A 23,886-nucleotide genomic window follows, 5' to 3' on the forward strand; every position below is an offset into this window, starting at 1 on the left:
ATTTGTAAGATTTACGTGTATTTATAAACTGCGGATTCCCTTTTACATAGTTTATGCAAATATCCGTTTTACAAATTGTGTATTATTAGTTTATGCAAATATCTGTTACTGCGGATTCCCTTTTACATAGTTTATGCAAATATCCGTTTTACAAATTGTATATTATTAGTTTATGCAAATATCTGTTTTACAAATTGTGTATACAAATTGTGTATATTAGTAATGCCTTTTACATAGTTTATGCAAATATCCGTTTTACAAATTGTGTATCTATACCAATATATAATGGGGATATGGAGGTTTGGTATCCAAATCTTTCTTCCTGTTTTGCCCCTGTTCCTTTTTTTAAACCAAAATGAGTTGTCTTAAAAACTGAACTATTTCTAATAGATGAAACTGACACCACGTACTCAAAAGACATAATATTTTGGAATTAAATTTATTAAATGTATTTTTATCTATAATAATTATTCATGAATATTATTAAAAATTATTAAAAAATAAATAATTAATATAAATAACATTATACTACAATCATAATAATAATATAAATAAATAAATTACGTCAACAAAAAATTAATTATTTGTGATTTTTTATTTATAATTTTTTAATAAGTACTTTTTATACATAATAATCCATAATACAATAGTATATAAGTGATCAATATATATCATTATAGTTCAATAACTGATAATTAATAAAATATATTTATTTTATTAATAGTTATTTCAATGGGACAACAGTATTTAAAGTATCGAAATAATTAAATCTACAACACATGGTTTACATATTTTCTATGTCCAACATTTATTTTTTAAACAAAATTTACAGATAAAAGTGTACTCATTAATTAAATTTATACCAATATATATATACAATATACAATATATAATGGACTATACCAACGTATAATACCAACGTATAATTCTCTACCAATATATAATGGGGATATGGATGTTTGGTATCCAAATCTTTCTTCCTGTTTTGCCCCTGTTCCTTTTTTTAAACCAAAATGAGTTGTCTTAAAAACTGAACTATTTCTAATAGATGAAACTGACACCACGTACTCAAAAGACATAATATTTTGGAATTAAATTTATTAAATGTATTTTTATCTATAATAATTATTCATGAATATTATTAAAAATTATTAAAAAATAAATAATTAATATAAATAACATTATACTACAATCATAATAATAATATAAATAAATAAATTACGTCAACAAAAAATTAATTATTTATGATTTTTTATTTATAATTTTTTAATAAGTACTTTTTATACATAATAATCCATAATACAATAGTATATAAGTGATCAATATATATCATTATAGTTCAATAACTGATAATTAATAAAATATATTTATTTTATTAATAGTTATTTCAATGGGACAACAGTATTTAAAGTATCCAAATAATTAAATCTACAACACATGGTTTACATATTTTCTATGTCCAACATTTATTTTTTAAACAAAATTTACAGATAAAAGTGTACTCATTAATTAAATTTATACCAATATATATATATACAATATACAATATATAATGGACTATACCAACGTATAATACCAACGTATATAATACCAACGTATATAATACCAACGTATAATGAGAATAAAAAAATTTGGTACACAATTTTTTCTTACTATTTTATCCCTGCTTATTTTTTTATTTAGACACTGGATTCAATATATTAAAAAACTCTTATTTACTCCACGATAGAATGTCAAACTGATTCCCATCAACCCACGATATATTTTAAAACTGTAAAAAACTGCTACTACTACGTACTCGCTTTAAAAACTAACTCACTTTCAACTCTTAAAAGACTCTTTCCCTTTCAATCGTGCTCTCACAAACGTTTTACCTCTGCATATTATTCCTATCTTTCTGACAAATAAAAATGGAAACTTCACGAAATCCACAGCCACGTCAACGTCGACCCAGTTGGACAGATTATGCTAGGCGAAGAAGACAGAACATGACCGAGGAACAGAGACAACAATACCTGGCTAGAAGACGTGCAAGTTATCGGGAGATGATTCGACAAGGAAAACAAGTTGCCATATCAACTGATACAACTTCAATGCCCAACACTGGTGGAGGTGCCCGATTAACTACAAATATAGGGGTAGCCAGATTGACTACAATTAGACAAATGGCCAGAGCTACCACTTATCATCAATCTGTTACGGGTAACACGATAACATCATATAAATTTTTTTGTTAAATTGAATTCTTTCTTAATAATTATATTTTACTTTTTAAAAATGCAGGAATGGAAGCGCATGGCAATAGAACTGCCACAGGTACAGAAATAAAAATAACATAATTGGTTGCTATTTTATCATTAATATTTTGTAAAAAAATTAATTAAATTAATATTACTATACATAGTTTACCATCCAAGCAGTATCTTTCTTAATCAAACAATATATTAATGGTATATGAAGTTAAAAGTTAACATTCTAAATTTTTTAGACATCATTCATCTATAAAATTTTTTTTTCAGAAATTAATGGTCAGTAACTAATAATAATATTTCTTTAATATATTTCATTCCCATCGTCCAATATATAATATATAACGTAATATATAATTTTTATATATTTGTATTAAAAAAATAAAAAAAATAATGTCACGTAAGATTAACGACAAAAAGTACTTTTATATTAAAGTTTTTGATAATAATTTTATAATAAAAAATAAAATTTATATATTAAATTAATAAATCAATGCAACATTAAAATTCTTAACAATACTTTAATTTAATTTTTTTTAACTTTTTGTATTCTCAATTGGTAATGATATATAATTCTAAGAAATCAAAAATAAAATTAGGATATATCTCACCTACGTACAAATATAACAGCTATTTAAAATAATAAAAGCTATCTATCTATACCAATATATAATAGGAAAACACATGTTCTCATTTATTTTTTTTATCCTTTTTTTTATTAAAAAATGAACTTACCTACGAACAAAATTTAAAAATTGAACCACTTCTAATAAAGAAAACACATACTACGTACTTAGGATTAATGACATTCTGAAATTAAGTTTATAAATTATATTTTTATCTTTAACTTTTCATGATATTTTTTTAAAATTTATTAAAATTTCAATAATTAATATAGATAACGTTATACTATAATAATAATAATAATAATAATAATAATAATAATAATAATAATAATAATAATAATAATAAAATTATGTCATCAATAAATACCAACATATAATCGAGATACACAGGTTTAGTATCCAATTCTTTTTTTAGTATCCAATTCCTTTGACTATGTTTCTTTTTTATTAAAAAATGGGTTTAACAGAATTTAAAAATTAAATCACTTATAATAAAGAAAACTGACACTACGTACTCCAGATACATAATATTTTAAAATTAAATTTATTAATTATATTTTTATCCGTAATTTTTCATGATATTTTTTAAAAATTATTAAATATAAATAATTAATATAAATAACGCTATACTATAATCATAATAATGATATATAAATAAAATTACGTGAACAAAATATTAATAATTTATTATTTTTTATTAGTATGTTTCATACATAATAGCCTATAATACAATAGTATATAAGTGATCAATATATTATTAAAGGACAATGACTGATAGTATATAAAATATAATTGTTTTATTAATAGTTATTCCAATGGACAATAGTATTTAAACTATAAAGAAACATAAATCATTATTAACTAAAGTTATTGAAATAATTAAATCTACAACACATGATTTACATATTTTTTAAGTCCAATATTTATTTTTTTTTAAAAATTACATATAAACGTGTACTCATTAATCAAATGTATACCGATATATAATAAACTATACATAATGGTTAAAAAATTACAAGAGTTATTATTTTTTATTTTCTGTGATAAAAATAGCCCTACATAAATAAAGATTAGTTCCTTTTATTTTATAAAGATTAATTCCTTTTATTATCAACATAAACACAAAAAAACAAGAATACATTACAGTATAACAAATAAAATATTCTTTAATCATATCTTTGTATTCTTAATTGTCTTAATTGATGAAATACTCATCATATCATCAATTTAAGGTAATAAATTAACAAAATAAGTTAAAATATCTCACGCATTAATGGACGAAATTCAAACCTTTGAGAAAAAGTACTATAAAAAAATATAATAGAAGCATAGAACAAACTATTTATATTATAATAAAGAAATCTAGATCAATTCTAAAATAATTAAAGTTATCGATATTTTATTTCTTGCAATCAAAATTAACTAATATAATATTATGATAACTAATTCTTCTCTTATGAGTTTAATTATGCTTATTTTATTTATTGCTCTTTAAAAATATAGGTACCGAAATATATGGTAACGGAGCTGGTCCAAGTAATAGATCATCTGGTTAGTATCTTTATATGCTTTAAACATGTAAATACATCGATATAAGTTAATTTGTCTGCACATCAAATCTTCTTAACGTATAATATTAACAAAATTAACTAACTTCATTAACACGCTTTATTTTATTGCTAAGCGCTAATATTCTGTTTTTTATCTCTGAAAAAGGTAGATAACATATGAATTTTGCATTGTTTTTAAATATAGGTGTACATCAAGACACCATTACAACTACTAATTCAAATTCTCAACCAATTGCTTCTTATGAACCAACTATAAACAATACTAGAAGTCATGCAAATATAAATGGTGAGTACTCTATTTATATTTTTAATATTTTATCATCATCATCATATAATAATCATTACTATATAAAATGTGATTAGTTAAACTTATTGTATTATTATGCTTATTAGTTATCGTAATAACAAATGCATTTTTTTATGTTTATTATATGTACTGCTTATTATATATACTGTAACCAAAATTCTGAATTTAATAAAAAAATTTAAATTAAATACTTAACAAATAAAATATTTAAAATAATTGATACATTCATGAAACTAATATAACTAACAATAACTATATAATAAAATTGTTGTAACAACATATATCTTTTAAAATTAAGGAACAAAAACTGCACACAAAAAAATAAACACAAAAACAACAATTAATAGATACTACAAAAATATTGATGTCCTATTTCATGTATTTAAAAATAAACTGTATAAATTATATGGGTCCTTTTTATTATAAGGTCATTAACATATTAAACATTTAATAAATGGTGAAATTTACAAATAGCACAAAGTGTTCTAATTTCTTAAAGATAAAAAAACCTAAACATTATATTAAAAGTTACAAGTCAACACGTAACTAAATAATGTAGATCTCAAATTAAAAACATAGATAACGGTATATACATTCTTATGAGTTATAAAAAATTTTCTTAATGAATCACTGATTTAAGTACTAACTCAAAAAAAATGCTACTACATCGTTTATCCAATAGCAAAAACTATGAGACATATAATATTATTTAGTGATGCAAAATAAATTTTAACATCGTTATAGTTACTAGGAAACTAGGAAATAAACCCTTGATGATAACAAGATTATCAAATTAAAATTTAATAATGTATAAAATATTATAAACATAAACACCACCAAAAATAACAAAATAAAAAAAACACCATGTATGTTAACCATAAAAAAATATTTATGCAATTTTAAAAAATATCGTTAATTTATCATAATAATTTTAAAAAATATAATTAAAATTATTACAAATTAGTGGTCAACATTCAAAATTTGTCCATAAAATTAAATAGCAAATACAAATACAATAGAATTATATAATTTTAAAAATATTCTTTGTATATTTCAATATAACTCAGAATATAAATTTGCTCTATTAAATAAATTATATTTAACTTCATATATTACCTAAAACTTCAAATTTTGACAATCTTATATTAGTTTAGGCAATAGAAAAATATAGAAAAAGACACGACATTTTTAAAACTTGCGTTTAATTTTGAAAACACAAACCTCAATTGAAAAGTTGTATATATATTCTTTGTTCACCCTTGATTTCACTATCTAAAATAATATGAAATAATTAATAAATTCTACCCGAGTACCTAACCATACAATTATTGGCACATGTAGGAAAAGAAATCTATAACATAATATTTTAATATTCCTATGCGAGTGCAGAAATTAGACACCATGTCCGAACATCCCACAATTGTGCTCGAAATTTTCAAGCGAATACAACAGTGCTTCAAACTACACTGCCTCCTACAAGGACATGTACACACTGTAATGCACGTCTGTTTCACCATGAAACATTTGACATGTGTTGCAATGGAGGAAAAGTCTCTTTGCCCCAAGTAAATGCTCCTCAGGAATTACTAGACATCTTCTTAGACCCTTCCGCAGAAGGGAACCATTTTAGGAAACACATTCGTGGTTACAATCATGTTTTTTCATTCACTTCGTGTGGTGTACACATAGACGAACAATTAGCTTCAGCAAGTCATGGTATATATACATTCCGTGCTCAAGGATCAATGTACCACAGTATAGGAGGATTTCATCCGGATCAGGGGGCGCGGCCACGCTTCTTGCAACTATATATATACGATACTGATCACGAGTTACAAAATAGGATGCAGGAGAACACACAACTGCATGAAAGATTGGTTTTGAAGCTACAACAATTGTTGCACCGATATAATCCTTTTATCCATGTATTCCGCCAGCTTGCACAACGACTAGATGTGCAAGAGTGTAGTTTGGTGATCAGAGAGCGACCTGCTAATCAACCACAATACAGTCTCCCAACTGCTTCACAAGTAGCAGCCATAATAGTCGGTGATGATATTGAAACAATGGTGCGAGGACGGGATATCAAGGTTCAAACCCATGCTGGTAACCTCAGAAGGATTCAAGAGTTTGTTGGGTATTACGATCCACTACAATATCCTCTTCTTTTTCCATTTGGAACCCATGGATGGGATATAAATACTCGAACTCAACGTGGAAACAAAGTATCATGCCGGACATATTATAGCCATATGCTCCAGGTACAAACTCCTATATATTTGTTACATCATTTATAGACTTCCGTAGATGATAGTTTGTACCAATAAATCATTTCACAATTTCTAACAATTTTCTATAATCCTCAATATTCGTAGATCCGCCCCAATGATCACTCAACAGTTTTGCAAGCGGGGCGACTTCTTCAACAATATGTTGTTGACAACTATGTGAAAATGGAAACAGGCAAGTTAAGATGGGTTCGACAAAGACAAAGGGAACTTCGAGCTGAATTGTATCAAGGCTTGCAAGATGCTTTGCACACAGGAGAGAATAATGCTGGTAATTACTCAACTTAACGGTCACATGATTGATCATTACGTGTTCCTAAATTTAAACTTTAAAACTAATAATACTTTTCTCTAAAATCTGTTTTAGAAAATGTTGGCAGAAGAACGATATTACCATCGTCGTTCGTGGGCAGTCGTCGAGACATGACTCAACGGTACGAGGATGGAATGGCTATTGTTCTTAAAGAAGGCAAACCGGATATTTTTCTAACTATGACATGCAATCCATCATGGTCAGAAATAGCTTCGGAACTCAGTCCTACTCAAACTCCACAGGATCGTCCGGATCTAACAACTAGGATTTTCAGATCCAAGTTCGAACAATTAAAACAGGATGTTATTACCAAAGGTGTATTGGGAAAGGTGAAAAGTTATATTTATGTCACCGAATTTCAGAAAAGAGGATTGCCACACGTACATATGTTGCTAATCTTAGAAAACAATGACAAATTGAGTGATCCTGACCAATATGATAGTTTGGTCCAAGCGGAAATACCATGTAAAGAAACAGAACCACACTTACATGAGGCAGTGCTAAGGCATATGGTCCATGGTCCTTGCGGAACACTAAATCAATCTTCACCGTGCATGAAGAACGGTCAATGTAAACGCAACTACCCAAAAGAGTTCGTACCAGAGACACGACGAGGTGATGACTCATATCCTCAATATAGGAGGCGATTTGATACTCCAATTCCTATCAACCAAAATGTCACCATTGACAATAGATGGGTGGTTCCGTACAACCCTTGGCTACTACTGAAGTATGATTGCCATATCAATGTAGAGATATGTAGCAGTATCAAGAGCATAAAATATCTATACAAGTATTGCTATAAGGGACCAGACCGTGTGGCAATGGAGGTTCACAAAAGTTCTCATTATGATGAGGTGCAACAGTTTATTGATGCAAGATGGATTGCCGCTCCAGAGGCATGCTGGAGGATATTTCGATTCAACCTTTACCGAATGTACCCATCAGTTGAGAGGTTGCAAGTTCATTTGCCAAATCAACATCAAGTGAGCTTTTATGAGCACCAAACTATTTCTGAAATAGTTAATAATGACTATTTCTCAAGAACAATGCTCACTGAATTCTTTGCACTTAATCGGGCCGATGACCAACAATCTAGACATCTTTTGTACAGGAAAATTCCAGAATATTACAGTTGGCACAGCAAGGAAAAAGAATGGCGTCGACGTAGGTCACAAAAGAGAGCTATCGGTCGGATCTATACCGTTTCGCCAACAGAAGGTGAAAAATTCTATTTGCGTATTCTGTTGTCAAATGTAAGAGGCCCAACTGGTTGGGATGATTTGCTAACGGTCGATGGTGTCCAATATTCGTCCTTTAGGCAATCCGCTCAGCATCGAGGACTGTTGGAGAGTGATAGTAGTATAAGATCATGTTTGGTTGAGGCATCCATTTTGAGAATGCCATGTGCTTTAAGAAGGTTGTTTGCCACCATTCTAATTTTTTGTGAGCCAACAGATGTAAGAAGTTTGTGGGACGAGTTTCTTTCATGTATGGTGGATGATTACGCATCAACAAGCACTACAACCTGCAATGGGTTGACAAATCGTTTGCTTAGGGATTTAAATGACATCCTCCTACAACATGGAAAACATATTGCACAATACGATTTACCAGCTCTAACCTCGGACAGCGACAACGACAACTTCATGCCTAGAATTATTCAAGAAGAAATGTCCATCGAAGTTCCTCAAGAAGACCTGTGTTCTATAGAAAGATTGAATCATGACCAGTCTGCAGCTTTCAGGTGCATTATGAATACAATTGATCGAAGAGAGAGTGGAGTGTTCTTCGTGGATGGACCAGGAGGAGCAGGTAAGACATTTCTTTACAGAGCTATAATTGCAGACTTAAGAAGTAAAGGACATATTGTCTTGGTAACTGCGTCCTCAGGAATAGCTGCAACTTTACTGCCTGGTGGTCGAACAGCTCATTCTAGATTTAAGATCCCAATCAATGCAGATCCATCCTCCACGTGCAATATAAGTAAACAATCTGATCTTGCAAAACTGATTAGGCAGACGACCGCGATAATTTGGGATGAAGCGCCAATGACTAATAAAGCGACAATGGAATCACTGGACCGCACATTACGAGACATCTTAGAAAATAATACTCCATTTGGAGGGAAGGTGATGGTTATGGGAGGGGATTTTCGCCAAGTACTACCTGTTGTGCCGAAAGGAAGTAAGTCCCAAATGATTTCAGCTTCTATTGTTAAATCACATTTGTGGGCATTCACCAAAATTCTTCACTTGCGACAAAATATGCGATCCCTTAATGATCGTGATTTTGCGGAGTATCTTATGCGCATAGGGGATGGGATTGAGCCTACCATATGTGAAGACTTGGTACAAATAGAAGTAGGCATGGCAATACCATGGGAAGGTGAGGCATCGTTACACAAATTAATAGAAGAAACCTTTCCAAATTTGCAATCTCATGGGTGGGATGCATCTTATATGGTGGAGAGGGCGATATTGACACCCAAGAACCATGATGTGCAACAGCTTAATGATATAGTCATCAACCAATTTCCGGGAGACGAACGAATTTTAGCATCCTTTGATGAAGTAGAAGGAGATACAAATAATCTGTATCAACAAGAATATCTTAACTCGATCTCCACAGGTGGATTGCCACCTCATATGTTGAAGGTAAAAAAAGGTGCTCCTCTGATGTTACTGAGAAACATAGATCCTAAGGCAGGCTTATGCAATGGCACAAGGCTACTGTGTCGAGGAACTTTTCAAAATATGTTAGACGTGGAAATCTTAACAGGCCATCACTCTGGAAAAAGAGCTTTTCTGCCTCGGATAAAACACAAAACAACTGAGAACTCAGGACTACCCTTTGTGCTTATTAGAAAACAATTTCCTGTAAGGTTGAGTTTTGCCTTGACGATAAATAAATCACAAGGGCAAACTATCCCTAAGGTAGGGATCTATCTCCCTAAACATGTGTTCAGCCATGGTCAATTATACGTTGCTCTATCTCGAAGTATTTCTCAGTCAACCACAAAAATCTTAGTCAAAGAAGGAACAGTAGATGGAAAAAGGGGACAATTCACAAAGAATGTGGTGTTCAAAGAAATTTTGTTACCTGCACCTCAGGTAATTTATGTCCTTGGCAAATATGTGAGCCTTTTTACAAGTATAATCCGTGTATTATGTAATTTTATCATTACAATATCAACATTGGAATAGATAGTTTTGTTCACTAATTTTAACAACTAATGACTAAGATTTTTAACAGATAAATTGATATCAAGAGAGCTCATCAGCATATTAAAAGAGATAAGCGAAAAGAACTGGAACCTCTACTTATCCCAACAGGTATGCACCAACTACGATTCACATATATAAATCATAAAAATTATGTCATACATCCTTAAAATATATCATTATTGGTTTTTTAATAAATTATAGTTTGCAATGTTTGTATATACATTGAAAAGAATTCAAAATTTGATTTCTTTAAATGTTGCTATCAATTTTATAATTTTAGCAATAAAATTATAAAAATTAAAATTTTAAAACTAATAAAAGGTAGAAGTATATCTTATTTGGGATATATCATTACTTAATTCTAAAGTAATATATATAGGACACTACTGCAATATATTGTGATACATATATGCAATAAATTACAGGAAACAGGATTTCAATCGTTATGAAATACATGGAAGGATGAGCAATCAATTGCATCAATGAGACCAATCGACAATAAAGTAAGGATTACATAATTAATGATAGTGACAACTACACTGATGATACATATTTTTGTTTTAGTGTTACTGATCAAACGTGCAATTGACACAGGTTCATCCAATCAAAATTTATTCTATTGGTTGGGGAGGTACAGTTAAAGCAGACAAAACTCAACTATGGAAGATGGTAAAAAGAGAAATATTGGAACAAAAAAATAAAAGGTAATGCAATAAACTTTTGTTACATAATAAATATTTCCATCTATTTCGTCCTATATACCAACTATGTTAAAACTTTAACTCTTTTTTTTCAGCCATGAACTTAGAAGAACACAACTAACTCATTTCGAACCAAAACAATATCATTGCAGGTAATTATTATTAAAAAAAATTCCTAACAAAAAAAGATGTAATTTCATTTAATTTACATTTTGTCAATGATAAACAAGGATTAATGTCATTTCTTTTGTCCTTTCAGAAAGTTCAATGCAAAACAAGATGTCACAATTCTACAGGTTTTAATTAAATTCTTCTCTATAATAAGCAATCAATTTATTTGAATAAACCTGAAGCGTTTTATATGGTTATTTTTATGATAAACAAAATCTGACAGTTTTTCAGGATGCAAGAAGTTATTGACAAGGAGATGTATAATGAATTAAGACGGATTTTTTCTAGGTACACAATCTTTGTATTCTCCTATTTTTTCAGTAATACTCTTATAGTTTGATATTTTAAAACGAAAAAAATAAGCATATTCATTTCTTCTATCCTTCCATTATTTGTAGGAAAATGCAGGTCTCTTCAGATTCAGAATCATATTTTGGCCTACCACTTAAAAAAGAAGAAGACAAACATAAATATCCATGATATCTAGAAAAAATTAATCTTTTAAGAATAACTAACATGCATTTGGGTTTATAGATATTTATAGATATATACTCTTTATAAATTAGGATAATATTTTTGTCGTTATTTCTGGAACTATATCTTTTACTGATAATATACATATATTTTTATTGTGTGCTTTTATAATTTAGCATTTTAAAAGTTTTCTATAGTAGTTTTACCCTCAACAGAATATAAAACAAATAAGGTTATGTTAATTTTAAAATGATGAAAAAATATTTATTTGACAAATTTAAAGAGTAAATGATATATTAATATCAACACTAAAATATAATATAAATAAGATCACGTTAAACTTAAAATTTAACAAATATAATCTAATACATTTAAAGAACGAATAATAGAAAAGCGGCTGAAAGAACGAATAATAGAAAAGCGGCTGAACAGGCAAGTGCCTGTTGAGCCGCTAGTATTAGTAATGTTGGAAGCCGCATGGTAAATTGCCCTTTAATAGCTGCAAGATTAAACAAGTGAATTGTTGAAAATCATTTCGTTAAGGTATCCCTTAACCCATGGGAAAACATTGCAACACTTCCATTTCGGTCCTCTCAAAATTTAAGGCCAATGGAAAATAGTGAAATTACGCATTGCGATCCAGGGAGTGCCTTGAGGATTAAAACATTCCCATAATTGAATAGATATTAGGCATAAATTATTTAATTAAGTGGGTTCATTTTTCCCAAGATTTAAGAAACCTTTAAACTAAATTGGTGGGGTGCGCCAGGCCCAGGCAGTAGTGTAAGGCCTAGGCGACGCTCGAAGGTCCCAGTAGCAAGCTACTGTAACGGCCCATCCCCCTCAAAAAATAAATTTAATATCGTGTGGGCCATTAGCCCACATATCAGATATTAAACTGATAAGAACAGATACTACACTTGATCTTAGCCAAAAGGCCGAGAAAGGTATGCTGTAATCCGTCTTCAATTCTTTCCTTTATACTAAAGCCTCGTCTCTCTATTCTTGCTCCCCACGATATAGGACTAAACCTTCTAAACTATTAAGTGTGGTACCAAGAGGTAAGTGCTTTTTTTCGGCATACATTGCATTTGTCGTCCGAAATTGTTGTGCCTCTAACAAGAACATTGATTAAAAACTGGCAAGCATGGCTAATTCCTTCATCAAGGTTTACTTAGTTAACTCATACTCCAAGTTCCGAGCTAAACAAAACAGTGCAACAGGAAAATGAAGATTCAGAATTCATATTATATAGGATAATTTTCACACCCATAATGTGACATCCCCAAATTCAAGAACTATTTTAAATATCTAATTTTGTTTATTAAAATTTATGTGTATTGTGAAAATGTAGACTCCCAAATTTTATAACTATTTTGAATGTCAAATTTTGTTTATTAAAGCTTTTATGTATGTGTTTCGTGATCTCTTTCTTATTTTTCCCCAAGTTTTATTAATATACTAACTTATGGCTTTCAGTTAGTTTATTATCACATCAGTCACCACAAAATGAGATAATTAACATGGTTCTAAAATTTGGGAAGCTACACATGACAAAGTTATTGCTTTGTGCAATCAATCTTCGGTTCCTCATGGGTATTATCTTCGTGTTTGTAATCATAGAAGCACGTATGGAAAGATAATTTGTAAGTAAAACAAGAATTATTACGATATTATAAAACTGTCCTATGCTGAAATCTTCCTCTCTTGGTAGGTGGGCAAACAAAGGCATGGCACAAAAACTCAGCAAGCCTCCAGTTCTTCATGGTGAAGGCACTTTTATTGTGGACAGTAAATTCCAAGAAATCTGGTTCTATGGGAGAGAATGCTGGTGGAGCCCCACTGTTAGGGTGCAATGCTGCAAAGTCCTTGACTAAAAGATCTTGTCTTCAAGGACGAAGATGTTCAATGGAGAAGACGCTTGGCGCCAGGAAGAGGGGGAGGAAAGTTCATGTACAATATTTTGCGTTTGTAATTGTAGGAGAACGTATTCTTCAAGTAGGATCCCTTGTTAATGGGACATGTGAAGTTCTTTAAGTTAGATTAGATTTAGACAGTAAAATGATCCCTTTTTTTGCAAGTTATTTCTCATAAACATCAATTTTTCACGGCATCCGCACCCCAAAACAGCGTTTCATACATGCTAAAAGTAGAGTATCGTATAGTAAGGCAAAAGGAAGGAATATTAACAAAGAAAGAGAAGGGACAAGTGCATCTGCAAGCGCAAGCACAACTTAGAATACATGTAATTTACAAACAGATCCTACAGAAAATGTTGAGGATGAATGAGTAGATTACAGATCTATTCATAACATAATACTCCTTTGAATGATACATGTACACACCACATATGACATATATGACAGTAGACTAGTAGAGTATTGTTTCTTTCCTATCCCCTATGATTTCCCAATGTTAAAAAAATAAACATGGCACAAAGTTGTTCTTCTGTGATTTACATACAAGTACAGAACCACAAACAGGATATGCAAGAAATTCTAAAAATTTCAAATTACACAGACCAAAATGAATGCCCCCCTCAAGAGCAATCCTCTCCTAGTGACAGGTACAAGAATCAAGTTGGTAGGAATAGGATGGAGAAAACTCTTTCTTCAAATAATGTTGGATTCAATCAAAATGTTCTCTGCTCCTTACATACAAGAGTCTCCTGGTCTGAGCTGGAGGAGCCAATCCCGGAATATCCCTAATATCTTTGTTGTTGGGATTCACAATCTGCAGAGCACCGCAAAAACAGAAGTTTAGTGTAGCACTACAAATGCTTCTTTAAAATAAATTGTTGGAGCATCTTGGTTTAGTAATTTTTAACATGTGATTATAGTACCTTCACCACAATAATGGCGATTACACCACAGACGATAAGGAATAGGAAAAGCATAATGCACTTGTCTGTAGCTACCTGATAATGGGGAAAAGATAGTTTAGTTACATGATACTATTGAAGCAAAGAAGTTAATGCATGTAAGCAACAAAAAACAAAGTGACCTTTCTACCAATCTCCTTAACAAGTTGGGATGCCTTCTTAATTGAGAACTGAATAGAGTCAAGCTCATTGACAATGCGACCCATTTGCTCAGTCTGCAGTATTTAAAAACAAAAAGGTTAAAAATGTGATAGTTTAGACTCCATTCTTAAAACATGCTAGAAGTAAATCAGACTTACTTGACCCTTCAAGGTGGTAGCAGTTTGAGTGCCTACTTCAAGGGTTTGTTGTACAACCTACATATTTGAAGGGTTAAAAACAAAGCTGCTGGGGAAATGGAGTCAAAAGTCTGAAGTAATTCACCTGCTTAGATCTTTCAATAGCCTGATCAGTTTCATCCATTTGCTTCATCCCCTCCTTGATAAGTTCTTGATTTGACATTTCTATAGGACAAAGCAAGTGAGTATTTTGGTGAGATAATTCTGTTATTCCCTATACATAACACACATTATCAGAATGCCCCAGGCCACAATTACAAAGAGGATGCATCAACAAAGATGAAAACCTAAAGTATGACTTGCAACAATTCGCAAACAAATAAAGAGAGTCTATGGAGTATGGATTCAGGATGGAGGCCAGTTAAAACAGAACTAGATGTGCGAAATCAATTTCAACTTGTATGGCATCGTAGTTCAATTACAACTTCCACTAAACATTTTACCTGAAGCCAATTTAACATTTTCTTCAGCTGTAGGTTCACCTGCTCCTGCTCCCATATCAAAAAGCTCAATTTTCTTATTGCCAATGGTATTCATGTACCTGTTAAACATAAAAGAGACAGTAAAAATCTACCTTTCATAACTCAAAGGACTAAACCTTTTATTTGGGAGGAAAAAGTTATAAAAGGAACTAAAACTTTGCTTTATTGGTTCTACTAACACCAACAGTAAACATATATCATGGTATTGAAAGATCAGTGTGCCCACAGGGGAAATTGATATTAGCCATCTGATTTTATCGAATCAATAACCTTTAGAGTGCCCAATTGTATCTTAAAAGAAATTTTTATTCAGACTAGATAAATAGAAATATGAAGATATGCTTACGTTTTTCTCAGTGCCACATATGAGTTTAGCTCCTTGATCTGCAAGGAAAAATATATGTCAGAACATGAATTGGCTGCTTGAATGCATGAAGATGCAATGTACAAAATCAAAAGCTTTTGAGGAACAAATGGAGATCACTTATTTGATGTAATGACAATGCTAAGAAAGTAATTGGCATGATATGCTGTTTTTACTTATTCAGGATACATGGAGGATTTTGCATCCCTTTCCAAACTGAGGATATGGATACTATATATGCAACATAAGCAAGGAAAAGAAAAAGGTTCTTGGCATTGACCATTGATTGCTTTTCGTCATTGAGTTGCTTGTTCACTTCTTGGGAATTTCTTCCCTCCCCATCTTTAATTTCACGATCAAACTCCTTTATCAACCTGGAACCAGAACATAATTTTTCATATTTTAACAATGACAGGAAAGCATTCAGAAGGAAATTTTCAAATACGTCAAAATAGCATGAATTTTCACTTTTTGGCAGTGGCATATGGGAAAGAAAAATTGCTTCAATCATTTAAACCTTTTGAATATAGCATGGATGTAAAATCTGATAGAGAACTCCTATATTTGATATAACGTGGAAGAGCAAACTAAATTCCATCATGCCAACGTATGAGAAAAATCAAATCATGAAAGTGGATCTTTTGTATAAATTGGTCTTTTTTCCTTCAGACTAAGTTTTGTATTTGTGGGATCTCACTGAGTGAGTCACTGCTACCACCAAGAAGTACCAATGCTAAGATGACTACCACATAAATGTACATGCTTACCTTTTGCATTCCCTCATCTTCTGCGTGAGATCTTCCAGTTGACTACTTTGTCTATGGGAATCTTTAATTTTATCCAGCCTCTGGAAGCCATTTCTGGATGAAAGTAAATTTATTAAATATAAACAAATAAACACATTACAGAATGCTAAAAGAATGGGATCTATTTAGAAAAAGTAGTTATGCCTTATTTCTTTTCCTTCTCTTGGTATTAGTCATAACTATGAATGTGGCACCAGCTAAGGATACATTGTTACGAGACAAAAGTAGAAGAGAACTACAAGTAAACCATACATCACCCATAAAATATAAATAAAGGAATGATAACATGATACCCTTCAACTGGTTTCAGCCGATCATTGAATGAAAAAGGCAGACAAAGTCATAGACAGTACTACTATCCACATTTTAAAGAGAACAAAAGTAATTATGAATCACTCTGAACACAAAAAGTAAAAAATAGAATAAATAAAACGGTTTTTCTAGGGAACTTGTTTATAACCAACAATCAGCCAGAAAAATACAAAGTAATGAGATGAAAAGAGAACTGTTGGCTGAAAAAAGTTGGTTCCCAACCTTTTTTCCAAAATCAAAATGATAGGTTGCCTCTAAACGATCTATTCTCACTATCTCTAAAATTCCAAAGGGAACTTCTGCATAATGTACAAACAAGGCCTTCATATGTTGTTTTTTGTTGGTGGGGAGAAGGGGGGTGTGAGTTAGTTAAAAGAAGCGAAATTCAACAAGGATTTGTTTCATTCTAAAACTGCACATCATGACATCAATCAATTCTTTGTAACTGCCGAAAGTGAAAATAATACATCAATATACTACCAAAAATATTCCTAAGTCCAAACTTCAAGATGATGAAAGGACAGAGGACTACTGAGATTAAAGTGGAAACAGTGCATTTTGAAGTTTGAACATTAAGAGATGGTATTTAAAATATACTTATTCAAACTGAAAAGAAAGGATGCTTCAGTCAAGAAAAGGGACAAACTTCACGTTTGAATATTTCCGACCCAGGAAGCAGAAAAGTAGGACATTGTGTGATTACAGCTTAAAAAGGTTTAATTATTATGTCTGCCCCTATAGTTTCATAAAATTTTCAATTAGGTCCCTATATTTTTTTTCTTTTTGATTGAGTCTCTATACCATATTAGATTTTGTAATTAAGTCTCTGCCGTAACAAAAACGTTAGAATTAATGGAATATTCCGTTAAACAAAATGAATATGCCTAACACTTGACTGAATATTCTGTATAGTTTAACAGAATATTTTGTTAATTCCAACATTTTTGTTACGATAGGGACTTAGTTACAAAATCTTATATGATATAGGAACTCAATTTGAAAAAAAAAAGTATAAGGACTGACAGAATAATTAAACCGCTTAAAAATAACAGCCAAGCTAGATAAACTTTACAATTTGTTTGATTCTATATACAAACACTTCACTACCACCATGATCATGCATTTCCAGTTTTCCACTGTAACTACTACCCTCCGATCAAGCACTATCCTTATTCCTTTTATAGCCAAAAAAGGCAACATTGTTCTTTAAAACCCCTCTCTCAAGCATCACTAAACATGAAGGCCCCAAACAACAACAGCAACAACATTGATCACACTTCTCACGACTCAAATTTAAATTTCAACCAGCAATCACCCCAATTTCAACAATCATTACAAAACCTAAAGACCTATTCTACCAGCAACATTAATCACATCCCAAACACAGGCACAATAAACATTTACATTTTCTCTTTACATTTTTCCTTTCGTTTTCCTTTGTTAGCTCAACAAAAGTAAATAAATAAATAAATGAAGTACAGAGAGAAGAAACAGGCAATCAAAGCACAGCGTATATATATAGTATATAATATATAATATAATACATAATTAGAAAGGGAAAGTGATGAGGTGAAAAGATTAGAGAGGAAGAAGCATACGAGAGGGCTCGAAAGTGGTCGCGGATCTCACCGTGGATCTGCTCCAGCTCAGGCGTCATCGGCAAGTTGGTGGCCATGGCTGCCGGAGATTCAACTCCTCCAGCAAACTACTAACAATGAAAAAAAAAAAAGAAAACACGAAACAAGCAAAGAGAAACCCTAACTGTGTGTGAACACGGGACAATGGTGATGATGACGATAATGCATAGTTAGTTATTGTTGGATGCAGGAATAAAGGAACGAAGAAAGGGAAAATAGAGAGTCCAAAAGATAAGAGAGGATAACAAACAATGTAGAAAGGATAACAAACAATGGAGAAACAGCAACACAGAAAGAAGGAAAGAGAATACAACAAATGGAGAGAGAAAGAAACACAGACAGCACAGAACAACACAATAGAATGGTGGGAGTTGGAAAACAAGGAAGAAAGAGAATCGCTGTCAGGCAATATTTTTTATTTATTTTTATATTATATATTCCGTGTCCATTGTGTTTTCTTTTTTCTTTTATTGTTTTTGTCCAATCGATTTTAATAAAAAATAAAGAAATTAATATGGGTTTTTTTGTCTTCAAATTAATATGGTTTATTTTTATTTTCATTTTTTTGAGAAAAACTACCGATTCAATCCATGAATATTCAAAACGCTAACAAAATTGTTTACACAAAAAAAAATAACTTTTTATTTATAAAAGATCAATTTTATTTGACAAAAGTATCCAACCATTAAATTTTGAATTGATTCGGTTAAAAAAATACAAATTTATAAAATTACTTTATATTTTGGCTTTTTTATATAAAAATAATTATGATGTAACTCAATTAAATAGACGTGTATAAAATATTTGCATTGTTACGGTATCAATCAAAATTGCGACTTATGTTTTGCTTTTTAATTTTTTTTAATGAAACAAATGATATGCAGATTACATTTAAGTGTGTCAGATTTTTATTTTTTTATTTTATTTTTTAAATAACCTAAACGCATGTTGTATTTTGGATTAGACTTTTTTTTAAATAGATTGCGTTTTAAATGTACAGAAAATTTTTATCAAAAACTGCAAAACGCAGCTTACATTTTGTATGGAAAAAATATTTTAACCGAGAGTCTTGCCAATAAATACGAAACTCGATTCATACGGACTTGTACTTCACTTCTATTCCCATTCCTCTTTCTTTTATATATTTCATACTTGTGAGTTTTTTTTTTGTAATTAGTTGTGTCAAAAAAAATAGGTTAGGTAAAGTTGAGGATATGGAAGGTATTACAAATTTGCGAGTGTATTATAACGGTGAAATTATACCAAACACACACGGGGTGACTTTTGTTTGTGAATATCCGTTTTCATTTGCTATTCCGTGCACCATGAGTTCTGTAGAGTTGTAAAATGGTCTTTGTGAGAACATACAAAGTCACATTACATTTTATACAAGAATCCTGTACAAGTATTTGGTGGGCTGATACAGTTTCAAATAATGTCTATCACTATCGACGCATGTATGCAACAGATATTCTATATTGATCAACAAACTCGATTTCACGTGCCGTTAATAGAGCTGTATGTTGAGTTTAAACAGCATACGGGGCTAGATGGGGTTGGCGAGGAGGTCAATTTTGATGAGCTCGGGGTCGGGGATATAGATTGGGAAGAAGATAACAACGACAATGAAGAGGAGTTCGAAGCGAACTACGAAGTCGATGACAAAAATAATGACGAAGACCTGGCAAACAATCCGGCGGTGCAAAATGAAGCAAATGCGATTGTAAATCACCACCCCTTTGGTGTTCCGTCTTTTATGCGAACTCTGGATCTCGCAGCCATGCATGCCCCAGAATTTCCTAAATATACGAATATGGATATGCTATGGTTATTAATTAAAGTTACCACTACCATTTCTTTTATTTGCCTTGACCGACTAACGGTGGTTCGCGTGTCGTAGGTGAAGGCAATGTTGCGGCGAAAGATGGTGAATTTAGTGTCAGAATAGAATTTGGTTCTAGAGAGTCTGTGATATCTGCAATCAAAAGCTACACTATCTCTAGAGAAGTTGATTACACTGTGTATGAGTTTGAGCCACAAATATTCTATGAAAAATGCAAGGGATATGGTGCATGGTACGATTGGCTTATCCGAGCTAGCTTGATTGAAAGAAAGATTATTGGAAGATCAAGAGATACAATGGCAAACACACGTGCACCATGGGGACGATTTCACAGGATCATGCCAAGTTGGACTCAGACACAATTGCAGAGCTATTAAGCCGTTGGTTGAAGCAAACCCGTCGATAACGGTGAAGTCTATTATTGTAGAAGTTCAATCCAAGTTCAACTACACTGTAAGTTACCGCAAGGCTTGGTTGGCAAAGTAAAAAACAGTCGCAAAAATTTTTTGTGATTGGGATGTTTCTTACCAGACTCTGCCAGTATGGTTGAAAGCAATTACTGCGAAGATGTCAAGGTCTCGTGTTCAAATAAAACGCTCTCCGTTTATCGTGAGAGTGAGGAGGTTCAAGGTGTAAGAGTTCTCCATCGCATTTTTTGGAGCCTCTATCCGTGTATTGTAGCATTTAGACACTACAAGCTATTAGTGCAGGTTGATGGCACAAACCTGTATGGAAAATATAAAGGTTCACTTTTAGTTACGGTGGCTGAAGATGGAAACCAAAACATTGTGCCTATTGCATTTGTGATAGTTGAGGTGACATCGCAGACGTGTGAAAATTTTTCCTAACTAATCTGCGGAGATATGTTGTTACCATTGATGGCGTGGCATTTATTTCTGACCGCCATAACTCCACCGACGCAGCAATAGGTCGTAGTACGGTGCATGGTCACCACCAAGAGCGTGGCACATGTTCTGCATCAGGCACATCGGGTCCAACTTCTTAAGGAGGTTCAAGGCTCCGTATCTGCATAAACTCGTGGTTAACACACGTATTTGAATTCACTATTATGGTCCTATTCATAGAAATTTTGTGGCATCTACTTATAATTACATGGTTTATTCTACAGGCTATTCTAGTACGGAACAAGAGTACAACAAAAACTACCAATGGCTTAAAGAGCGGAATGAGGCATATACTCAATGATGTAATGAGATTGGTGTTCAGAAATGGGTGTTGGCATTCGACGGGGTCATCATTGGGGACATATGATGACGAACTTGGTAGAGTGCATAAATTATATCCTGAAGGGTGCACGCAACCTTCTTGTGATTGTCATTGTTAGGTCTACTTTGTATTGGCTAAACGAATTGTTTACTCAAAAGAGCGTCGAGGCTCATGAGCGTGTTCGCAACGGAATCACGTATTCAAAATTTGCCACGAAACGATTTGAAGAAAGTTTTTGACATGCAAGAAACATTGTCGCCAATCGGTTCGACAGGCATAATGAGATGTTTGAGGTTCGCGAAATGTAAGATGGTTCCATTTACACTGTTAACCTTGTGCAACAACACTGCAATTGTGACCATTTCCAGGTCGAGTGACTCCCATGTCACCACGTTCTTGCATGTTGCGCTACCTAGTGTCTTGACTGGCAAGTATATATACATGACGTGTACAAGATGTCTAAAATTTACAAGGTTTATAGAGGCGAGTTTGTTCCGATGAGTGACCCATCTGCGCGACAAAAGGAAGACCAAAGTCAACCTGCTACTTGAATAAGATGGATTCACGGGATACGTGTGGTCTTCGCCGATGTCCTCAGCGTGCAGGTCCAAACTCTACCGAAGGTCAATAGTGGTTAAGCTTTTTACATATTTACGCATTTTAAACTAGTCCGTAACTTTTTATGTAACTTCGTGACCTATGTAACTTCATTACCTAGTTTAAACTAGTCTGTAAGCTTTTTATGTATTTACGCAATTCATTTATGTATGTGTTAACCTAAAGCATAAACCCTACATACAATAATAAAGACGAGAACAAATAGAAACTTCTAAATATACAATACGAGATACAACACTGAATACAAGCTAAACTAAAACAAACAAAGATAAATTGCAATAGGCTACTTCTTCGGTGCCTTCTTCGAATACTGAGATAGGGTGTATTTTATCCAAGGGCGCAGTCTGTGTTCGTAACCATCAGAAGCACCGACATCTGGCATGCTGGCACCGGCAATGTCTTACAAACCGAAACCACTCATGCCCAGAGCACTTGCTCCACCATAATCATACTCGTGCTGTAGGTCATCCCCTCCAAATCCCTTTTCCTGCTGCGGTTATTCATTCAACTTAAACAACTTGGTACACGGTGGTGCGAAAGGACAAGGAGGATCTACATGATCCGGCGATCGATCCATCAAGAAGTCACTGGCATGACCTGATATGGCGCGACGACCAACAGACGGCGTAGAAGAAGTAGGCCCTTGCTTCTGTGGATCAAAGATAATTTGTCTCTCAGGACCTCAAACAAGCTGATGTCATCAATTCCATCCAACGGACTAAAGTAGCCATCGGCTAGAATTACCATTTGTGGTATGTAGGGTTTTGCTGCCTGCTGTGGTTATGGTTCCGGTATGTATGATTATTGCTGATCAATTGGCCACTGTTGTTGTTGCTCATATACTGAAAACTGTTGTTGTTAGCCGTGTAAACCCCGCATAATTAACGAACAATTAGCCAATAAATTAAATATTAATCAAAAAAATTAGAAATAGAATTTTATAGTTTAATAAGTAAGAATTAATTAAAATGCGAATTTTGACACAAATTTTAAAGAATTTGGCCCAAGGTTGGGTCGAATGGGCCAAACCGGTCGAACCGGGCTCAAAACGAGCCCAAGGGCCCAACTAGTTCACTTAATCAAATGAGCTCAGCTCATTCCTTCCTTCTTCCTTGATGTTTCATGTTGGAACATACAAGGTAAGAGAAGAAAAGTTCCTAAACCCTTGTTTCCATTCAAATCCCCACATCTTTTAATTCTGAGCTCCGATTGCCGCACCGTTTAGGGCCACGCGACCACAGCGTAAATCTCAACAAAGTCTAGTAATCAAATTGGTAAGACTTATCAGCCATAGGGAAGGCATATATCATATGCATATGTTTAATTTGCTTGTTTGTGCATTAATTGGGAGTGCCTTTGTGAATTAGTATGCCTAATTGCTATACTTGCTACCTGCATTACTTGTACTCTAATTGTGTTTATCTTTGTCTATTTGTTTGTCTTTGTGATCT

General features: G+C 32.4%; 2 protein-coding genes and 1 non-coding gene across 4 annotated transcripts; 1 reads left to right on the forward strand and 2 right to left on the reverse strand.

Moving 5' to 3' along the window:
• The first annotated feature begins 1,910 nt into the window (after positions 1-1,910).
• Positions 1,911-13,964, forward strand: LOC148578531 (uncharacterized). Its single transcript, XM_088503081.1, has 10 exons — positions 1,911-2,202; positions 2,284-2,316; positions 4,379-4,426; positions 4,631-4,732; positions 6,143-7,014; positions 7,129-7,312; positions 7,409-10,467; positions 11,176-11,250; positions 13,427-13,523; positions 13,642-13,964. The coding sequence occupies exons 1-10, from the start codon at positions 1,911-1,913 to the stop codon at positions 13,962-13,964; spliced, it is 5,085 nt and encodes a 1,694-aa protein (XP_088359207.1).
• On the reverse strand, positions 12,683-12,878 carry LOC148578532 (U2 spliceosomal RNA). The gene has a single exon (XR_015904170.1). It is a non-coding gene; the product is annotated as a U2 spliceosomal RNA (small nuclear RNA).
• Positions 13,965-14,129: 165 nt separating the features above from the next.
• On the reverse strand, positions 14,130-19,197 carry LOC107635485 (putative plant SNARE 13). 2 transcript variants are annotated; one of them, XM_088501825.1, is made up of 10 exons: positions 18,740-19,197; positions 16,760-16,852; positions 16,273-16,366; positions 15,975-16,012; positions 15,590-15,687; positions 15,232-15,311; positions 15,108-15,164; positions 14,931-15,023; positions 14,770-14,844; positions 14,130-14,660 (listed from the first exon to the last, which is right to left on the reverse strand). In XM_088501825.1, the coding sequence occupies exons 2-10, from the start codon at positions 16,774-16,776 to the stop codon at positions 14,556-14,558; spliced, it is 657 nt and encodes a 218-aa protein (XP_088357951.1). In that variant the 5' UTR covers positions 16,777-16,852; positions 18,740-19,197; the 3' UTR covers positions 14,130-14,555. The 2 variants fall into 2 exon arrangements, with proteins under 2 accessions (XP_088357951.1, XP_088357950.1); XM_088501824.1 differs by having other exon boundaries at positions 18,709-19,194.
• Positions 19,198-23,886: the final 4,689 nt, after the last annotated feature.

The sequence above is a fragment of the Arachis ipaensis genome, chromosome B1 (assembly GCF_059453495.1).
Source record: "Arachis ipaensis isolate K30076 ecotype BB chromosome B1, ASM5945349v1, whole genome shotgun sequence".
NCBI lineage: Eukaryota > Viridiplantae > Streptophyta > Magnoliopsida > Fabales > Fabaceae > Arachis > Arachis ipaensis.

Bases quoted from the DNA above. Each gene is read 5' to 3' on its own strand.
- LOC107635485 (XM_088501824.1), bottom strand. From the start codon at position 18,785: ATGGCCACCAACTTGCCGATGACGCCTGAGCTGGAGCAGATCCACGGT. The intron at 15,688-15,974 runs GTAAGCATATCT...TATGTTTAACAG, and splicing joins TATGTGGCACTGAGAAAAAC to GTACATGAATACCATTGGCA. The intron at 14,845-14,930 runs GTCACTTTGTTT...CCCCATTATCAG, and splicing joins TTAAGGAGATTGGTAGAAAG to GTAGCTACAGACAAGTGCAT.
- LOC148578531 (XM_088503081.1), top strand. From the start codon at position 1,911: ATGGAAACTTCACGAAATCCACAGCCACGTCAACGTCGACCCAGTTGG. The intron at 7,015-7,128 runs GTACAAACTCCT...CAATATTCGTAG, and splicing joins ATTATAGCCATATGCTCCAG to ATCCGCCCCAATGATCACTC. The intron at 11,251-13,426 runs GTAAAAAGAGAA...TTATCACATCAG, and splicing joins AAACTCAACTATGGAAGATG to TCACCACAAAATGAGATAAT.